The sequence below is a fragment of the Marmota marmota genome, unplaced genomic scaffold (assembly GCF_001458135.2).
Source record: "Marmota marmota marmota unplaced genomic scaffold, marMar, whole genome shotgun sequence".
Classification (NCBI taxonomy): domain Eukaryota; kingdom Metazoa; phylum Chordata; class Mammalia; order Rodentia; family Sciuridae; genus Marmota; species Marmota marmota.
Window position 1 is genome coordinate 15562948 of NW_025999960.1, and position 20020 is coordinate 15582967.

Below are 20020 nucleotides of genomic sequence, written 5' to 3' on the forward strand. Positions count from 1 at the left end.
AAAATCTTGGGAACATTCCATGTTCCTGTTTTTTATTTGCTACAGGGGAGTGAACCCAGGGGGTACTTTACCACTGAGCTGCATCCTCAGTCCTTTTTTAATTAATTTTAAGACTAGGGTCTTGCTAAGTTGCTGAGAGTCTTATTTGCTGAGGTTGGCTTTGAACTTGCAATCCTCCTGCCTCACTCTGCCAAATTGCTAGGATTACAGGTGTGTGCCAGTGTGCCCAGCTTCCATACTCCTGTTTAAGAGCCCTTCAAACTGGCACAATGGTGCACACATGTAGAAGATCACAAGTTCAAGACCAGCCTGGTCTTAGTGAAAATCCTCACTCAAAATAAGATTTTAAAAGGGAGTGGAGGTCCGGACTCAGGATGTAACTCAGTGGTAGAGCATTTATCTAGCATGCGCTGAGGCCTTGAATTTAACTCCAGTACTGCCAATCAATCAATAAATGTAAGTCCATCAATTTCCTCCCTCTGTACCTATGATAAAGTCCAAACACCTGAGCAGGCCTGCAGGACTTCTGTCCAATTTTCTACCCTGTCCTTCCTATATTCTCCTCCCTACATTAAAGCCAGATTCCATTTTTAGTACCCAGGGTACCAAGCTCCTCCCTCTGGGCCCTGAACTGGACTAATGTGTGCACTTCCTTTAGATGTCAGTTGAGGTATCACCTCTTCTGGGAAGCCCCCCCCCCCCATCACAAAGTTCAGTCATGTTACTCTTTCTGCCCTCTAGGTGGTGTCACTTGGTATTACTGCACTGTTCCCACTAGACTAGGAGCTCCCTGAGTGAAGGTCTAGGTTCATCTCCAGCACTTCACATGGCTCCTGGCACGTAGCATGGATGCAATAAGTTCTGGCCAGGACAGTGGATGATAGAGGGTGGAGGAACTCTGTCAGGAACCCTGGAATTTAGGAAAAACCAGGTTCCTGGGTGGAGAGCTGGGTTGCCAACTGGTTGGGGACCAGATCCAGGTCAGTGGGAGCCTCACGTGTGAATAGCCCTGCAAATCTCCTCAGCTGAGCGGCCAGCCTTGCGCAGGGTGATGGCCAGGTTCTTGGCACGGTTGGCTTCCAACAGGGTCACCTTGCTGGCAGCTTTTTGTGCTGTCTTATTCTTGGAGCAGATGAGGTCAAGGGCAGGGCCCTGAGCTTTCGTCTTAAACAATTCTTCAAACTTGTCCAGATCCAGGTCCTGGCAAGAGTAGATGAGAAGGGAAAATACTGCAGCCTCATACTACGCAACGATCTGCTGGCAGTACACTCAGCACGAGCCTAGCTCTGGCTCATGAAGCTGACCCTGGTCCCACTCTGCCTGAAGACAGAAGTCCAGGAGGTCTGGCAACCTGGTCTTCAGCCCCACCCTTCTGGGCCCCAGACCCTGTCACCTCCAAGATCTTCTCATCATCCAGTTCACTGAAGACAGTACCACTGATCTGATTGGGTTTCAGTGCTGTCCAGTTGAAGACCGGCAACCGGAACTTGGTCTTGATAGGTTTCTTAATGCGAATGGCTAGTTTGAAAGGAGTATCATTGAGGATGGAGCCAAGGACACATTCCCCTGATTCTACCAGCCCTGTCCAAGGTCCTAGAGGCACTCACCTGACAGGCCCACTGTCAATACCACAGAGGGAGCAGCTCCAGGGAGAGGTGGGGCTGGGGGACACTTGCCTAGGGGAAAAAGAAATGGCACAGTGACCCAGGGGTCATGAGACTTCCTGAGCTGCCCTCTCCTCTGCCCCCCTGACCTGTCCTTACAGACTCTTAGGAGAGGAGGTGATGTGAGTTCAGCTCAAGTCACTACCAGGAGTCCTGTCAGAGGCGGTTCAATCTAGTCTCTGCCTCAGTTTCTCCAGCCTCTCCTTGGCTGCTTTGAAGCAGCATTTTGATGATTCTTGAAACAGGCCCACCCCTGTACCAGTAACCCAGGCTTCCTTAGATGGTAGCTCCCCATCAGCCCTTTCTCTAACTTTGACTTGATAGCCTTCCATCCTTCAAATGATGCCATTTCCTGGCTGCTAAAGAAGACACTGCTGACTAGGGTTTTGGCCCCACAATGTGGCTGCCCCGCTGGTCCTAGAGATCCTGGTTACTTACCTGGTAAAGGGGGAGGAGGCGGGGGCAAGGGAGGAGCCGGTGGTGGGGGCAGAGGAAGGGCCTCCTCAGCAGGTGGGGCTGGAGCTAGCAGATCCAGGTCTGAGGGTGGTATGCCCTCGCTCAGCTCTGGAGGGCCTGCTCTGGTCAGGGCCTCAACACCCATGGGCTCCAAGCCACGAGCACTTGGCTCCAGGTGGCATCGGCGCTGGAAGGCCTCTTCCTTCTCCTTAATGAGCCTCCGCAGGGTATGCACCTGGTGGCTTGTGTTCTCATATGTCTCCTATTGGGCAGAGAGTGTTATTGAGGGAAGGATGGGCTAGAGGCACAGCAGTCATTACTCCTGGGAGTAAGAGAGATTTCCTACCCAAAGGATAGTCAAATAAGGGTCTCGTGAGGTGCTTAGAGTAGCAGAATTCTAGATGGGAGAGTAAGGGAAGTTGGAGTGCAGCAGAGCAAAGGAGGTGAGTAGAAGGGCTGGCCTCCCTCTGCTGGCACCATGAAATGTCATTCTCTCTGCTCTGGACTGTTCTCACAGCACCTATCCTTCAGGACCCAGGATAAAGGATGCTACTGTGAAATTCTCCTTAGGTACTACCAGTCTGATGTAGCTGCTTTCTCCATAGCCCTTGGAGATGTTGACAGACCTTTATTTTATTCATTTATTATATGTGGTGCTGAGATTCGAACCCAGTACCTCACACATGCTAGTTAAACGCTCTGCCACTCAATCACAACCCCCAGCCCCCTTGGGGTCTCTTTATTGCCTTTTTTTTTAATTTTCAAAAATTTTTTTTTTAGTTGTACACGGACAAAATTCCATGTATGTATGTATGTATGTATGTATTTATTTATTTATTTATGCGTGCTGAGGATTGAACCCAGTGCCTTACACACACCAGGCAAGTGCTTTACCACTGAGCCACAACCTCAGTGGTAAAGCCCTTCTTTATTGCTTTTATTTATAATTTGGCCCTGTGTAATTGCTCAGTTGGAAGCCTCATGGACAGGCTTTGTCTTAGCCATCTTTGAACCCTCTATATTTCCTAATTTGGTACTTAACAGAGGCTCAGCTCATGATCATATTCCTTGGGAAGAAAAAGGTTGGGGCAGGATGACAACATCATTATTATTATTTTGATACCAGGGATTGAATCTAACCACTGAGCACATTTCTAGTCCTTTTTTTATTACTATTTTTTTGAGACAGGGTCTTGCTAAGTTACTTAGGGCCTCTCGAAATTGTTGAGGCTAGCTTTGAACTTGCGATCCTCTTGCCTCAGCCTCCTGAGCTATTACAGGTATGCACCACCACATCCAGTGGGGCATGACTGTATAACTAACAAAAAAGTGGGAGAAGGATAAAGCAGAGAATGAAATATAAGGAGCCTCTGCTTTCATAATTTAGGATACTTTGTGGATGGCCTAAAAAACAGCTACTCCAACCCTGATCTGTAAGCAGGGTTGAGAAGCACGTGGAGGAAAAAGCAGCAAGATGGGTTGGGAGGAGACTGGAAGGGACTCCAGGGGTACCTGCGGGTGCACAGTCTGCCTCTACCCTTTCCAGTATGTCTTGTGTCTTGCCCACTTTGGTTTCAGCTTCCCTCCCAAACTAAAAAATAGAGTGAAATCATCAGAACACCACCATCTGTGTAACTCAGGGGTAAATCAAGATCTTTTCTTGACATAACTCAGAAGAGCAACGTCCCAAAGCACTGGAGCCCAGGGGTGGCCATGGCTTTCCTTCCCCAGATTTTTTGGTACCTTGATGCTCTCCAGCTCTTTTTCTCGCTGTAGCAGCTGCTTCTCTAGCTCTGCCACCCGCATCATGTTCTCATTCTCCAGGTCCAGAAGCTTCTCTGTGAGCTGCAGGTTGGGAATGGCAGGTTCAGGGCTGGCCCTAAAGCCTAGGCACTCAGTATGAACTAAAGCCCAGTCAAGACCTGGGCCCAACATTCCCACCCCATAGGTCCCCAAACGCAGCTTGGTTAGGTGACTTCTTTACATCACCTCCCAAGGGCCCAAGGTCTGACCCCACATGAAACAGCAACACATACAAGGCAAAATGGCAGCAGTCTGAATGCATGTGACTCACACCATAGCATATTCTAGAGAGCCTCAGTGGATTCTAAAGTCTTCCTGAGACTCAATCTGGAGGCAAGTGGGTAAATACAGGATTTTGAAACTCAGTCATCACCATCCTCCCTGACATTCATCAAAGGTTATGGCAGACAAAGGAGGCCACCTACGTGAGATACGTGCTCTTCTAGTTCTTCCACCTTCTCCAGGGCTACATTCTTGGTCTCAGCATCTTCCAACAAACCCCCTACATCAAACACATTGTCGAGGTATGCCTGAATCTGCACCTGCAACTTCTCACTCTCCGTATGCCTTGACTTCTGGGGAGAAATCAGAAAGAGTAGTAGTTGGGGAACCACCTAAAAACTCTTGGGTCTTTGTCACCCTCTCACAGCATATAATGCAGGGATTTCCTGCTACTTGCTGTGTCAGTATCTGGCCCTCATAGAGCTGCCTAGTTAGGGAGACCTCTGTAGGATGTCCTAAAACCCAGACCACAGAAAACAGGCAAGTTCCAAAGACATCAAGGACTAAGTTTTTATAAAAGAAACACTGATGTTTCTAAGCTGGATCTTTATACCAAAGCACCTGGCCAGCTCACCTGAAGGAACTCCTCCAGTCCCAGCTTTGTAAACTCATACTGTAGGTGGACCCGGAAGTTCATATCCTCCACTGAGTGTACTACAATGTTGATGAACTGCATGCAGGCCACCTAGTGAAGAATAAAAATATCAAAATACAATGTCACCATGGTCCCTTTCCCTAAGGAGCACATGGCCCTGCTTGGCATGCACCTGCCCCAGGCTGTTCCTCACCATGAAGTCAATGTTGCTGTCCTCATTACGGAAATACTCCATCAGCTTCTCAAAGCGGTGCAGCTCCTTGCACACCTGGATGAGCAAACTTTCTCAGGGAAAAGATCTGCCCCATGCAGAAACTAAGCCCCTGAGCTGAGGCTCCCAGAAACATCATGGCAAAGGCATTGGTTCAGACCAAGTTTAACCACAGCTAATCTAGGAAATGAGCCATTCTGGATACTGTAGAAGAAAACCTGGGACCTGGAATCTGGCCCTGGGTCTCTGGTCTCTCACCAACTCACTAAGGGAAACCAGTAAAGCCTGTGCCCTTAGGCTGGACTTTAAATGCCTCTGGGGCTATGCCAACAAGAAACACAGAAGTCTGATGCTGCCAAGTTACTGACAGAAGGAGAAAAGGAATCAGGACATGGCTGAAGCAAGAGGCCGAGGTCCCAGGGGAATGCAAAGGAGGAGCCAGTGTGCAGGAAAGTCCTCTGCCAGCGGGGGTCCAGAGGCTCCTGTGAGTCCCTGGGCTTCGAGGAGGAAGAGCTATTTCCTGACTTAAACAATGGATGCTAGGGAAGAGGTCCAGAGAGGAGGAAGGGGTGGGACCACAGCTATGGCTGAATGTCGAGGAATCCTACGTTCAAGCAGACTGGGGTTTCAGAACCAGGCCCAGAGGCTTAGGACATTCCACATAGAAGCTCTCCCCCCCTCACTAACAGTGGACAACTATCTGAGAGACATCCCTTTCCTCCCCTAATAAACATACCTGCTTTGGTTCACTACAGCAGAATTGCCTGGCAGTTCTCATAAACTACAGATGCCCAGTCTCCAGTGGTCTGGAGTGGGGCACAGGGAGCTAGCTGTACTGTTAACAAGGTGAATCTGATAATGGCCAGGTTAGGACCATTGCACTATAGTCAACAGCAGCTTAGCCAGTCAGTTGGATGGTTTCCTGGCATGAGAGCTATTAGCTCTCATGTATGAGATCAAAGTTCTGGTTTTACCTTAGTGCTGTTCCTAATCTGGGGAGCAGGCTGCTTAGCCAAACACTCAAACATTAAAATCACTAGAAATCCCATGAAATGGTGCTTTAAGTAAATACCAGGTTCCCCACCTTCTCCACACACATGCAAGCAGGAGACTGACCTCTTTGAAATTGTCAAAGGCAGCCAGGATGATTTCGTGACCTCCTCGCACCAAACACACAGCTGCTAAGAGCTCCAAGACCAGGGCTTTGGTCCTAAGGAGTGAAGAAGGAAGATTAATTCTCTTATTTCCCCATCCTGACCACCACACAGCTTATGCTCATGACTAGGGGAGTCCTTCTGGAGGACTGAGACAGACTTGGCAGCAAAAGAGGTGATGGGTTTTGGAAGGAGATAGGTGAGCTGAGTGTGGTTGTGTATGCCTGTAATCCCAACAACTCAGGAAGCTGAAACAGGAGGATTGCAAGTTCAAGTCCAGCCTCAGCAACTTAGTGAGACCCTGTCTCAAAAATAAAAAGAACTGGGAATGTGACTCAGTGGTTAAATACCCCAAGTTCAATCCCCAGTATCAAAAAAAAAAAAAAAAAAAAAAGAAGAAGAAGAAGAAGATGGGTTAGGAAGGTTTGTTCCCAGGATCACAGCTGTGCAGCCAGGACACTTCCCCAACAGAGGAGAGGGGCCCAAACCAAGGTTCCGACATAGGCAGACTGGTCAGGGACAAGTAGAGGCCAGACCTCTAGAGCCCTGAGAAGAGTGGGGAAGGCAAGAACCTACCTTGGATTCTTGTTGTTGAGGCTAAGTGCAATCTCATTGACAGCATGGGGATGGGACATGACTAAGTTGAAGCCATACTGCAAAAGAAAAAGATGGAGAGGACCTTGATGGGGAAGGGAGAACCCAGCAGATCTCCTTGGCCATAGGCCACTAGCAAACCTGTCTTTCATAAGCTGGTGCCCTGTTAGCTCTCCTGGTTCACCAGATGAGGCAGAAGAGGTAGAGCACCCATGGCTAATGCTGCCCCTTACCTGATAATTCATGATGGCTCTGAGACAAAGGATACAGACGTGGACGTCATCTTTTTGGCTTACCAGGCGGGAGTTCTTCAAGGCCCTGCGGCCAGGTAGAGTGCTGTACCTGGGGAAAAGGCCAGGCTGTCAGGTGGGGTTTAAGGCTGCTGATGAAAGGTCAAAGAGTGCTCACCATCACCCAAACACCAGGCTGCTCCTTAGCAGCAGAAATAGGAGAAGGACTTGGTACCATCAGTCACGAGAAGGGTGCAGAAGGCAGATTGTCAGCGTGTGTTCACCTCCCAGAACAGAACTTTGTCAGCAACTTCCCAACATCCCAGTTCCATAACCAGTGTTCATACCATGCTAATCCCAGAGACCCTCAAATATATACTCAGAAGTTGTGTAGGCCTTCCTACTCCTTGAGTTGAGTCCAAAGAGATCCATCTGAACCTTCCCTCCCCCAAATTTCAGTTGCTGTCTGTTCTTCACATTTAGTGGGGCAGGAGCATCTTGGCTCTTATTCCACTTCTGTGACCCCAAAAGGCAGAACAGAACCCCAAAGGCTTTAGGAAGGCCAGGGGGCTATTTCTGCCTCTGCATCACCCCTCCACTGCCTCAATAATGTTTTGTTTAAAAAAAAAAAGAGGAAGCAGGAATGGAATTTGCTTCTGCATTTATTAGAATGATTAGTAGTGTTTGAGGGACAAAAAACTCAAATAGGAGAGTAGGGAGAGAAGAATGGCCACAAGACAGAGAGGCCAAGGAAAAGGCTACAGGGCCCAAAGGACAGCCTCCTAGGATAGGAGTTCTGAGAAGTCATTCAGTACATCTGTCTGCCTTCAGGCAGAATGGCTCTTAGGACATCATAGACAAAGGAACATGTAGCAGACTTTGAGAGATAAGGCCTGAAGGAAGAAGGGAAGGTGAGAGGCAGGGAGGTGAATGGGAGCTGGTCTCCTCTCCCAGCAGCTGATGGGCAGAATGAGAGCTAGAGGAAAATACATGAGTACAAGAGCTAGATCAGCCACTGAAGCCCAGGCCCTGCCCAAGAGGCTGGGGAGGAATAGCCAAGAGAGTGAGGAATGAAGGAGGGGGAGAGCTGGAACCCCAGGTGGGTGGCACAGCTAAGGACCATGTACTTACCCAGGACAGACTGCTGGGCAGAGTCAAGGAGACAGAGAGGACAGACCAGAGACAGACTGGCAGGCAGAGGGCAAGAGAGCTGAGCCTGGAAGCAAGAGTGAAGGAAGGAGCATGAGCACTCACCGCGGTTACTGAGACCTGGACTGGGGCTGGGGTGGGAGGCAGGCGGGAAGAGCGAGCACACACATACCGGAGCACAGACTGGCGCGCAGAGCGAGCGAGGCTGTTGGTGAAGGGAGCCGACAGGGCGCTGGGCGGCTGCAGGTCTTCGATTGACCTGCTCCAGGACCGGAGTTTGTCAAATGCACCATCATCACCACTCTCCAGACCCTCAAAGTCAAACCTGGAGCATGAAAGGACATACATGCGCACACACAGGCACATATACAGGAGAAATTCTGTGCCAAGCCCCCCAGTGAGCCTGTCCCCGACTCTTCAGGCAAGGGTAGCAAGAAGAGAAAGCGAAATTGGGAAGCAGAGACTCAATCCTGGTCCTGATCATGAGAGCCACCAACACAGGACAGGGCAGAATAGGCATAGGCAGCTCCAGAAGAGGGATCTGAGGAGATGGGATGCGGAGAGGCCAGTTCCTCTGTTCCCCACTGGCCAGGCAACTCCAGGAGGAATGGTGTCCCCATGGCCCAAGGACTGTGGGGGCTGCTATCTTTTTGCACTCCCAGCCTTAGATGGGACATCTCAAAGCAGCTGTGGCTCCACATGGAGAATCTCACTCCAGAAGGAGGGTAGGGAATGTGCCAACTGTGGTCTTGCTAGTTGGCCAATGGCAATACCCAATTTATTCTGCATTGAGTAGCTCTGAATGGACAGGAAAGGAGGTCCCACCAAACCCAGAATGGCATAGTCTTTTCTGCTTAAAAGGAACACCACTACCCTAACCTAGCTCTGGCTGGCTTCCCCTCTCTTCATACCAAGGTGCTGGTAATGAAACCCGGGCCCTTAAATGCTAGACAAGCACTCCACTGCTGAGCTACATCCCAGCTCCCACACTATATTGGTTTTTTTAAAATTTTTTATTTTGTTCTAATTAGTTATACATGATAGTGGAATGCATTTTGACACATTGTACACAAATGGAGCACAACAACTACCTCTGGCTGAACTTGGTGCCTACATTAGTTTTTAATGACCAGGTTTTCTAAGGTTGGCTACTTGAGGCTTCTAGGTTTCTCTGATATAGAGGCTTCTTGAGCTTTAGCTTTCCTGGGGGAAGAAATATGCAGGTTGAGATTATGGACTAAGGATCTGCAGTCTAGCCTCTACAGCAGCTGAGACAGTTTGTCACTTCCTACTTCTGGGATCACATGTCTCCCAACATCAGCAGTTTGTGAGTGTAGCCAGGGCAAACAGGACAGCTGAGCTCAATGACCCACAGGGTCTTCGTTCACACATACTCATCCAGGTACATGCTTTGAGAAGCAGTCCTGCACATTCTTACTGCCCTCTGCCCCTGTAGGTCATGAAGGATTAAGGAACATCTCTCACAGGCTCTTCCCCCACAGAGCATTCCATTCCACAAACACACACAGCCCCAGGTAAAAGATACAGAGGCTGGGGTTTTGTAGAAAAAATGATATCTATAGATGCCCAAATGTCCCAAATGAGGTAAAGTGAGAATCAGAGTCCTGAATCAGGAAGTAATTAATGGGGGGCCATTCAGTAGACCTCAGAGGAACCTCCCTGACAGAGAGAGAGCTTAATGGTTTACAGTAAATGCCTTACTCAGATTCTATCTGGCCTCATCCCTTCCCAAAACACATTCTCTCACTTCCCTGAGTCTTTTTAAGAATCAAAGGTATTTCCATGGACACTTAATATAGTACTAAGTTTTCAGTGTGCTCTTGGTTTAAAGCAGCTGGGATTTGTTTGCTTTCCAAATAAGCTAGGCTTATTTGGAAAAATTATCTACATCTTTTTACTATAAAGGTTCTGAATTTTAAAAATTCACTTTAGCAAATGTTTTTCATTTCTTTCTATAAAAAGAACATTTAGAAGCCAGGCACAGTGGCACATGCCTATAATCCCAGAGACTTGGGAGACTGAGGCGGGAAGATTACAAATTCAAGGCCAGTCTCAGCAACTGAGTGAGGCCCTAAGCAACTTAGTGAGACACTATGTCTCCAGAAAACAACAACAACAACAACAACAACAACAAAACGTGTGGGTGGGAGTCCTTGGGATGTGGCTCCTAAGTGGTGCTTCTGGGTTTAATTGCCAGTATAAAAAAAAAAAAAAAAAAAAGGGCTGGGGTTGTAGCTCAGTGGTGGAGCACTTGCCACGCATGTGTGAGGCGTTGGGTTCAATCCTCAGCACCACATAAAAATAAATAAATAAAGATATTGTGTTCATCTACAACTAAAAAAATATCAAAAAAAAAAAAAAACACATTTAAAGAGATAGGAGGATCATGAGGTATGGTTTCAGCAGGGATGGAGATGAGGAGTGGACTATTCTTGGTGACATGGAGACCAAACCCAGGTGAGGAACCTTAGTTTGTGTCCCTAAGGTCATGAGACTGAAGACCTGCTGGACAAAGGAAAATGGCTAGGGGAACAGAGACAGTAGAAAAGTAAAAGTCTAGGTAGGGGCCACCATAGCCCATGACATGGGACTTTCAGTGCTAGGTAAACTGCAGAAAGTCATTAGCAAACCAGGATGATCATTCTCTCTGGGGCTGACTTGTCTAGGGCATAACTCTGAATGTGCTGGCCATCTCATTTATTATCAGTATCACTACTCTTTCCATATTCAGATAATTATAGTAAGGCATACTGACGTGAATAACATTTAATAACAAAGCTGCTACTACAATGTAGACCTAATATGTTCCAAATACAATCCTTACAACTCTGAAACATGGATGTCTTTCATAGAAGAGGACAAAAGTGCTTGAAGTTACACAGATAGTACATGACACAAGTGAGGGCCAAACCTGGCTTCGTATGATTTGAAAGCCCTCATTCTTTGTACTATACCACACTGTTTCCTGTGGCCATATCCAAGTCCCCAGGCTGCCTAAAAAAGGTTACCAAATTCTTCATCCATCTGTCCAGATCAAAAGTAATGCTCACTGCTCCTGGGTTCAATAATGACCTGAAGTAACCCATTCACAACTGGGCCTAGAGTGGCTTTATGAAGACTTAATTCTGCAGAGATGGATGGATCCCCCCAGAGCATCTCTTCCACAAGCCAGGACATTTCCTGGATTGCCTACAACCTGGCATTTGGATCCTTTGGGTTGATTCCAAGTTCCCTTTCCATATCACTCCAGTCCCCAAAACATCTTTACTCCAGCCAATAGGCCAATCTTCCCTGTTCCCAAGACATGCCCTTGGTTTGCCTGTCCACTTCCATACCACTTCTGGGCTACTTCCTCCTGTCCTGGGAGTCCCATTTCCATCTTTTCTGTTGGAATCTCACCCTTCTTCTTCTCAATAGAACAGGACTGTGTCTTCCCCAATGGGTCCCCACCCTTAGCCTTGGAGTGGTACTTACATGACAGAACACTGGGCAAAGGACAGGTAATCCACCAGCACATCCAGGCCTTTGTTTTCATCATTCAGAAACTCCCGGACCCACCTGCAAATACAGGAAACAGAGTAAAAGGCATCTGCTAAAGTGAGTAGAGGATGATTGGCCTCTGACTCAACAACGCCCCCCCCTCAGTTCTCCCAGAACCTAACACCAGGCTGGGAAAATTCTGAAGACCAAAACCCCTGACAGACCCATTTATGGTTATATTACCAGCCTGGAACCCTGGCTCAATAATCCTCTGTATCTTTTAGGCTTAACACAAGGCTAGGCACACTGTCCTTGCTCAGTATTTGTTGGAAGAATTGGGGAGGCATCCAGAGCAGCTACCACAAGCCCATGTGAAGAGCTGTGTTCGACAGAGCCAGCAAGTCCCCAGCTTAGCTGATGTCTCAGTCAAGACACAGGCAGGAAGGGCCAGAAAGTACCCTGGAACAGAGTCTTACTGGGCCAAATGGCTCTGAGTTCAAGGATAGCAATTTTGGGAAGCAGTGAGCAAAGGGATAGGGGTTTGTGTGTTTATTTTTTTTTTTATTTTTATTTTTTTTTGAACTATTTTTTTTAGAGAGAGAGAGAGAGAATTTTAATATTTATTTTTTAATTTTCGGCAGACACAACATCTTTGTTTGTATGTGGTGCTGAGGATCGAACCCGGGCCGCACACATGTCAGGCGAGCGCGCTACCGCTTGAGCCACATCCCCAGCCCGGGTTTGTGTGTTTAGACAGTGAGCCTGGTGTAACTAGAAATGCCTGAGGGAATGATCAGGAACTGGAGGAACTCCAGAATACCATGACTACTTGGAGCCTGACTAAAAAGTTGGACCCCTCAGCCAGGGAGGCAAGCAGGTACACAACAGGGCACCTAAAGGACAATGTCCTATGGCATTTTTGCCCTTCTGCCTTTGCTCCTTTGGGGCTAAGATATCTCTAGGAAGAAAGTTAAGAGTGAATTCTGAATGGGACTGTTATAAGATAGGTTCATTCTACTGCAAAGACATAAAACCCTCAGATGAAACCTTGCTCTCCTGAGTGCTCTATTCTCTTGGAATGTCTGGGGGATCTATATAAACCAGTTGCACCCAACTTCCCTGCCCCCTGCAGGTCTGTTTTTTCCCCACAGCTGGAACACCAGCTTGGCCTGCCACACCCCAAGGTCTGGAGAGAGGCCGGGGCTAGAACACCAGTGCTGGCTGAGATTTGGCAGCAGTCTCTGGCTGAAGCTGACTGACACCGGAGCTGACTGAAGTTAGCTTCCTCTCTGGGGGCCTACAGGCCTCCCATTTCCTGTCTGTCTGCTCTCCAGCTCCCCACCCCCTTCTCATTTCCTGTCTGAGTCTACACTGCTATTTTCGGGATCTTGACACTTTGAGAAGAGGTTAAAGGGCAGTTAGGCAAGGCAAAGAAACCAATACAAACCAGAGAGGAAGGAGGAGGTGATGGGGCTCTGGAATCCCACTTCAGAGCTGTCCCCAACTCCAAAGACTGAGTTCCCATCTGCAGGACTGCATACATGCTTCTGCAAGCCCCAACCAGATCAGGCTGAGGCCAAAGCAGAACTCTCCTCTCCTTACCTTGCCTGGCCCCCTCTTACCTTGTAGCCCCCACAAGCCAGCCTGACAAACTTCCTGCCAGAAGGATCCTGGCTGTCCTACATAACTACCTAGAGAAGCCTCAGGTCAGATTCAGGGCTCCTAAAATGCAAGCACTAAGCTATTCTCTGGGAACCAAGGACCAGGTTTAGATCTCTAACTTGTATGCCAACTGCCAAGTGGCCTAGGGCCTAGGAACCAGGCTGTTCTGGCCCTAGTCCTTGGCCAGATGCCAGAGGGCAGGTAAAGGAGGAAGGCAGAGGAGACTGTCATACATTGTTCTCTGGCCTTCTTCCAAAAGGAGTAGACCCCTATCTTTGCCCTGACTGTTCAACAGGATTTAAGGAAAACAACAGAGCCCACAAGGGAGAGAAGGCCTATTCAAGTAATGTAGGTGGCTGGTAGTACATTGCCCATGTCACTCTCACCCTCATATACAGGTTAACTAAAGAGCCCAGCTAGTGCTCCTTTTGTGATGGAATTCACCATAGGTGAAGGCTTGGCCACACCTTTTGCAGTGGCTTGGCTTTGCATGTCAGACTCACAGATGAGGTATGGAAGCCATATTTTGGCCCCCACAGCACAGTTTCCAAGGCCAGGAACCATCCCTTTCCTGTTCTCTCCTGTACCGCTTCCTTTTGAGTACTGCTGCAGCTGGCTACAAACAGGTGTCCCCTCCTGCTGAAGAGCCCCAGGCAGGCTTGGCCTCATGGTGGACAAGCAGGCTGCTGCTATGACAGGAGAGGAAAGGCTGATGATGTCATTTGGCTCTTTACACCCCATTCTCGGGAAGTTCAGGGACCTGGGGCTGGCACATGCCCAGCTACACTGCCTACATCCTACCCTAAGCTCCACTTCTCACTCACCATTCACGCAAGACCCCTCTATCAGGAGGGAACCCCTGCTTCCAGTTCTATATAAGGTGTCCCTAACTATCCTCTCTGCATGCACACACATTTTCTCCTTTTTGCTGCATATACCCTTGCTGGTGACAGTTTCATAAAACTGAGGCATTTCCCTCTTTCTCTGTACCTCCCTGAATTAGCCCTCTGCCTGTTCAGCAGTTCTGGTTACCTGACTCAGAGGCTGCAAAGACTCACACAGATCCTGAGGGCCCTCTCAATGGGTTGGCAACACAGGCTCTATGAATACAGGAAACATTCAACTCCTGGCCGCACTACTTTACATCTTCTTTCCTGGTGCTTTAGGAAGCTTCCTCTCCTCACGAACTAAGACTGTTTTCACCCAACTAAGCAAATAACCTTCTGGGTGCTAAAAAGTGCAAAGAGTTGCTGAATAAAAACTAGGTCTCAGCTACCCACTGGAGTATGTTTCCCCCACCCTCAGACTTCTCTGGGCCCTCCTTGGCCCAGCACCAGGCCACAGGCAGACTCCATTCTCAGCTGTTATGGGAATGTCTTCCACTCAAAGCCACAGACTGAGGACCCAGGAGAGGCCCCATGCTTGCCTGAAGCATCCAATCAGCTGCTGGCAGAGCTGAAGGGAAGAAAAGCCAGAAAGGCACAGCGTAATGCTCTGGGGAGCAAAGAACCATTCAAGAGGCTACTTTGTCCTATGGCAGGAAGATAAATAAGCAAATCATCTTCAGTGTGGTAAGCAACACCTGGGACCAGGTGGAAAGGCCGGGATGGCCAAATCTGACTTACCCAATGTGGTTGGTGCGAAGTGAAATCTCTAGTTCCCTAAGTACTTTGGTCGACTCTTGCACTCTCCTCCTGAACTTCTGTAAACATGGAATCTTCTGTCATTAATGTCCCCCCATCCAACTTACAGTACAAAAAAAAGGGCAGAACAGGAAATGGAGGGGGTACAAGGGTCCAATTATAGACCTCCCCTCCAGTACTGGGCAGCTAGTCCAGGACCCTAGCCTCAGAGGCCAGAAATCCACCTCCCATTGCTCAGAAGATGTCCTAACCCCCATGGCAAAGGGTTTGAGCCCAAACCCCACAGAGCTATGAAGGGCAACAAGACAGGGTCCCACTATCTCCATACTTTACCTTCCGAGTTACACTGGGGTCCAAGAAGCTCTGGAGTTTCTGGATATAAGTATGGGGAGGATTTTTCACCTGAAATCGTTCCTATAAGAAGAATGTACATATGTGTAATTATGTGCATGCACAGAATCACAGGATAAAACAAGGAAACTAAGGAAGAAGAGTGCCTACAATGCTCAACCTGGGGAGACTCAGTCTCCCAGTTGGCACCTGTCCTTAGCATTGCCTATATCATGGTTGGGGTTCTTTGCCTTATCACACCTGTTGCAATCTTCTTTAGCCTGTTACTTGCTAAAAAGATGTGGGGTTTCAGAACTGGGAATAATACACAAAATATTACAGAGCCTTACAGAACTCAGCTTTCACAGCTCCAAACTCTGCAGTTGGGACTGGATTGGTTTTGCAGTGGTAACAGTTCAGGGCTACAAATGCACTTTTTGCTACTTGCCCAGGCCCCGGGCCCCAGTGATCCAAAACAACCTCAAATGCTGAAGGTTGCTCCTCAGCAAGATCACTTCTCAATCCCCTCTACACAGGGCACAGAACTATGCCCTCCCTACTTTGACTCAACCAGCTCATTTGACCCAATAGGAAATTCAGAAAACAATTTAGCATTCTGGTTTGAAAAGGGAATCCACAACTGAGATAAATGAACTTGGGGTGGAAGGGCCAGAAGGGGTCCAGGCGAATGATGTAATGTTAGAAAAGCAGACTTGAAAACAAATGAAAGGGGGAAAAAAAGGAAAGAAAAATCTGAGAAAGCTGAAATAATCACATGATCTTGAGCGTGTATGTGTGTGTGTGTGTGTGCACACGCCTGTAATCCCAGAGACCCAGGAGGCTGAGGCAGGAGGATTTCAAGGTCAAGGCCAGCCTCAGCAACTTAGTAAGACCCTTAGCAACTTAATGAGACCCTGTCTTAAAATAAAAAGGACTGGGGATGGGGACTAGGGTTGTGGCTCAGTGGCAGAATGCCTGCCTAGTGTGTGTGAGGTGCTGGGTTCAATCCTCAGCACCACATATGAATAAATAAAAAATAAAGGTATTGTGTCTACCTACAATTTTAAAAATACTTTTAAAAAAAGGACTTGGGATGAAGCTCAGTGGTAAAGCACCCCAGCAGCTCCCACAAAAAAAGAAAAAGATTTAGAGATCAGCAATTAGAGAATCTCAGTATTAAGGGCTGTTGTGCTCGCAAACCCAAGAAGGTGCTAACCAACTCTTCTTAAATGCAGAAAGCAAGGAAACCAGACTCATTGGAGGAGGAGGAGCTTGAACTGGGACATCTGTATCATAATTCTAGCTCAGGTCAAGCAGCATGACTTGAGAGGCAGTGGAACAGAATAGGTAGCAAAGACTTGGCACCTGCTTGCCCTAGCCCAATCCTGCCTCCACCACTTCCTAGCATTAGGCAGGTTATAAACCCTTGGATTCTTTATCTATAAAATGCAACCAGTGCCTTCCTTAACATGTTTTTGTGAGAATGCAATGAGACCGTTTAATATGTATAGAGAATGTGATAACACAATCAGCATTCAAAAACATTAGTAATTATGATTTTGTTCAGAGCTTGAAAAGAAATAATAAATTTATTGGTGAGAAAACTCCACGGCAAGGTGCCAGGTAAACACACTGCCCATACTCTGTGCCAGTTACTTTGATATATACCAAGAGATAAAGAAGTCAGCTCTCTCAGCCTTGCAGTCAGGCTGAGTTCAAAGACTTGGGACCTTAAATATGTGCAGGGTAAAGAGTCAAGTGGTAGATGTTAGAAAACCTTGGTTCTGAGCAAAACAATGATCTCTCTTTTCTTCCAGCTCTAAACACTATTCATATAGAGACAGCTGCAGTCCTCGACTATTCTCAGATTTGGGAACAGAACACTCGAGGACTGAGGTGCCTCATTCCTAGAGGCCTGTATATACTGAGATACTCCCTGCTATTTGTAAAGTCTGGAGCAGAGGGAGATAAAGGTTCTTCTGGGATACCCTACCAGGCAGAACCCTGACCCTTGGGAAAGGCAGAAACAGGCTCTGCTGGTAAAACTAACAACCTGCTCCACAGCTAGCCCTACATACTTTGACACCACTGTCCATTGGGAAAAATTAGGAGAGCCCTGTGTGGGAGACTGGCCTATCAGCTGTGTCTCCTTAGAACAGAAAATCAGCATAGACTAAGGCCAAGCCCTGGTCAGTGCTGCAGATGATGCCTTTGACCTTGCTACCTATCACCTTGTCCAACCCTGTGCAACTCCCCACCTCCCTGCTGTTTCCAACCTGTACCTGGTCACAGATCAGATCCCATTTCTTCTCATTGTCATACTGCCGCAGGAGCCGGGCCTTGTCAGGAGGCAGGTTCATGGAGCTCTGAGGAGAAAAGCTGAGTCAACAGGCTGAAACCTCCCCCATTGGAGGACAGAAAGGCTAGACTGCCATACCTTCCCCTCCTATGCCATCAGACTTCATCATGACTGTTGCTGATAAGTTAGGCTCTGAAGGGAGAGACAATCCTCCTGCCTTCCCATTGTTATTAGTTGAGTTTGGCTGAGCAAGGTTTTCTAAAACAGGTTGTGGAACCAATTTATTGAATCAATATTAACTTTATTTCCATTAAAATGAAAAGATTTAAATAGAACAGAGCCAGGTGGGGTGGTACATAACTATAATCCCAGCTACTCAGGTGGCTGAGACAGGAGGATCACAAGTTCAAGGCCAGACTGGGCAATTTAACAGACTCCATCTCAAAAGAAAATAAAAAGGGCTTGGAATGCAGCTCAGTGGTAGAGTACCCCTAGATTCAATCCTCAATACTGAAAAAAAGAGAAAAATTAGAATGGGGCTGGGGTTCTGGCTTAGTGGTAGAGCGCTCACCTACCATGTACCAGGCATTGGGCCAATCCTCAGCACCACATAAAAATAAATGAAATAAAGGTATTATGTCCAACTACAACTAAAATATATATATATAAAAAATAAAGGTGTTGTGTCCATCTACAACTAAAAAAAATTTAAATTTGGAATAGGATAGAAGAAAACAGGACTTATTGCAAAGGAAGCATAAGCAATGTTTCATGATGCTTCCATTTCATATATTTCATGTATATGTATATGTATATGTGTGTGTGTGTGTGTGTGTGTATATATATATATATATATATATATATATATATATATATATATATATATATTTCACAGGCACATAGGTCATGCTGTAAAATGTACTTAACATGAAACAGGTCAAAATTTTAAAAGCTGGCTGGGGTTCTGGTTCAGTAGTAGAGCACCTGCCTAGCATGTGTGAGGCACTAGGTTCAATTCTCAGCACTACATAAAAATAAATGAATAAAATAAAGGTCCATCAACAACTAAAAGAACTTTTTTAAAGAAAAAAAAAACTTTGAAGGCAATCAATTTAAAGCAGCAACTTTCAATTTGGTTTTCCACCTGCAAGATGGATAACTTTCCTATATCACACACTTGCACAGGCAGGTTCTCTGAATCACCCAGAGACTATCTATCTATTTTATATATATAGCCACTTTACCTCTTTTCCTGAATCAGGATGCAAGTGAATGAGAAGAACATATGTGCAAAGTAAACTGCTCAAATATTTTTAGAAACATTTTTACAAAAGTTTAGAACTTCAAGTATTAGTAGTATTATTTTTTTAATCTAATAATAAATGGCTGTATTTATTAAACAGCATGGGATTATTTTTGAAGACTTTTTAAAATAAAAATTTAGGGGTAAAACAGTTTGATAGTCAATTATGAAACAAAAGCAGTAAAGTTTAAAACCAAATCTCAGAAGTTCTTCAGAAATTGTATCAATCATAATTTAATTTCACTAATAGATAATATAGCAAATGTTAAATGAGTCATTAAAATCTGGCCAAATAGAGAAGCTAGAGAACAATTTGTCAACATAGAGATATCTGCATAAACTACATAATTGTGTATTAGTAGTATTCTTATGATCCCTCTCCCAATTAAGACACAGCAGTAGCCAGATGTTACTATAATCCCAGTGACTCAGGAGGCTGAGGCAAGAGGATCACAAATTTGAGGACAGCCTCAGCAACTTAGCAAGACCCTGTTTCAGAATAAAAATTAACAAAGGGCTGGGGATATAGTTCTGAGGCAAAATGCTCCTGGGTTCAATCTGTAGTAACATGCACACACACACACACCCCCCACCCCCACACACACACACACACAAGACAGAGCACTATCAAGAACCCTCCTTGAGATACTCTAATGTAGAATACTAAAGGAGAGCCTAGGAATCATTTTATTTTATTACATTACTATTTGCTAAATGAACAGACTGAGTAAAGTATGTGAGAGAGGCCAGCCTACTTTCCCCTCCCGCATTCCCTGCAGCCACTTCTCCCCTCTCATCAGTAGGGCTACCTGGGCCAGGTCCCACCCATGCCTCTTAAGCAGTCTGACACTTTGCTCAGATCATTGCACCTTGCCCACAGACCTAAATCAAATATGATCCCTCATTTGAAGTGCCACAGCCATCTGAAAAGCCACATGACTTTTCAAGGATCTAGTCTTTCCCGAGCCTCCTGGAGAGCCAACCTTTCATCTATCTCCTCTGCCTACTGCTCTGTGTCCAGTTCCCACTCCCTGGTAATCCAAGCATGACCACTTGGTTTACTTCTACCTACTCCTTGACATCCTCATCCCTGGGGACATGAATTATGTGTGCCAGGGCTGGAGAAGTCACATAGGCCCTGCAT

The 20020-nt window shown here is 46.8% G+C and overlaps 2 protein-coding genes across 10 annotated transcripts in view; one reads left to right on the plus strand and one right to left on the minus strand.

Annotated features, from left to right (window-relative positions):
* Prpf40b (pre-mRNA processing factor 40 homolog B) overlaps positions 1-20020 on the plus strand; it is a 108083-nt gene that overhangs the window by 80522 nt on the left and 7541 nt on the right. For 2 of the 3 annotated variants that reach the window (XM_048802670.1, XM_048802673.1), the window contains one exon: positions 1192-3271. The exons of the other annotated variant lie outside the window; for it this stretch is intronic. In XM_048802670.1, the coding sequence (XP_048658627.1) occupies positions 1192-1213 (22 nt within the window). In that variant the 3' untranslated portion in view covers positions 1214-3271. Of the gene's footprint in view, positions 1-1191; positions 3272-20020 lie in introns of those variants that run through there. 3 annotated transcript variants of the gene reach the window in all.
* Fmnl3 (formin like 3) overlaps positions 1-20020 on the minus strand; it is a 69656-nt gene that overhangs the window by 19064 nt on the left and 30572 nt on the right. For 4 of the 7 annotated variants that reach the window (XM_048802668.1, XM_015493318.2, XM_015493317.1 and 1 more), the window contains 16 exons: positions 17557-17640; positions 15278-15358; positions 14927-15003; positions 11634-11717; positions 8311-8463; positions 6993-7101; positions 6742-6818; positions 6128-6221; positions 4994-5068; positions 4780-4890; positions 4349-4498; positions 3864-3965; positions 2103-2382; positions 1608-1676; positions 1394-1518; positions 998-1200 (listed from right to left, as the gene is read on the minus strand). In XM_048802668.1, coding sequence (XP_048658625.1) covers positions 998-1200; positions 1394-1518; positions 1608-1676; positions 2103-2382; positions 3864-3965; positions 4349-4498; positions 4780-4890; positions 4994-5068; positions 6128-6221; positions 6742-6818; positions 6993-7101; positions 8311-8463; positions 11634-11717; positions 14927-15003; positions 15278-15358; positions 17557-17640 — 1874 coding nt within the window. The remainder of the gene's footprint in view (positions 1-997; positions 1201-1393; positions 1519-1607; positions 1677-2102; positions 2383-3863; positions 3966-4348; positions 4499-4779; positions 4891-4993; positions 5069-6127; positions 6222-6741; positions 6819-6992; positions 7102-8310; positions 8464-11633; positions 11718-14926; positions 15004-15277; positions 15359-17556; positions 17641-20020) is intronic. The other 3 variants (XM_015493322.2, XM_015493320.2, XM_015493319.2) reach the window with 2 other exon arrangements.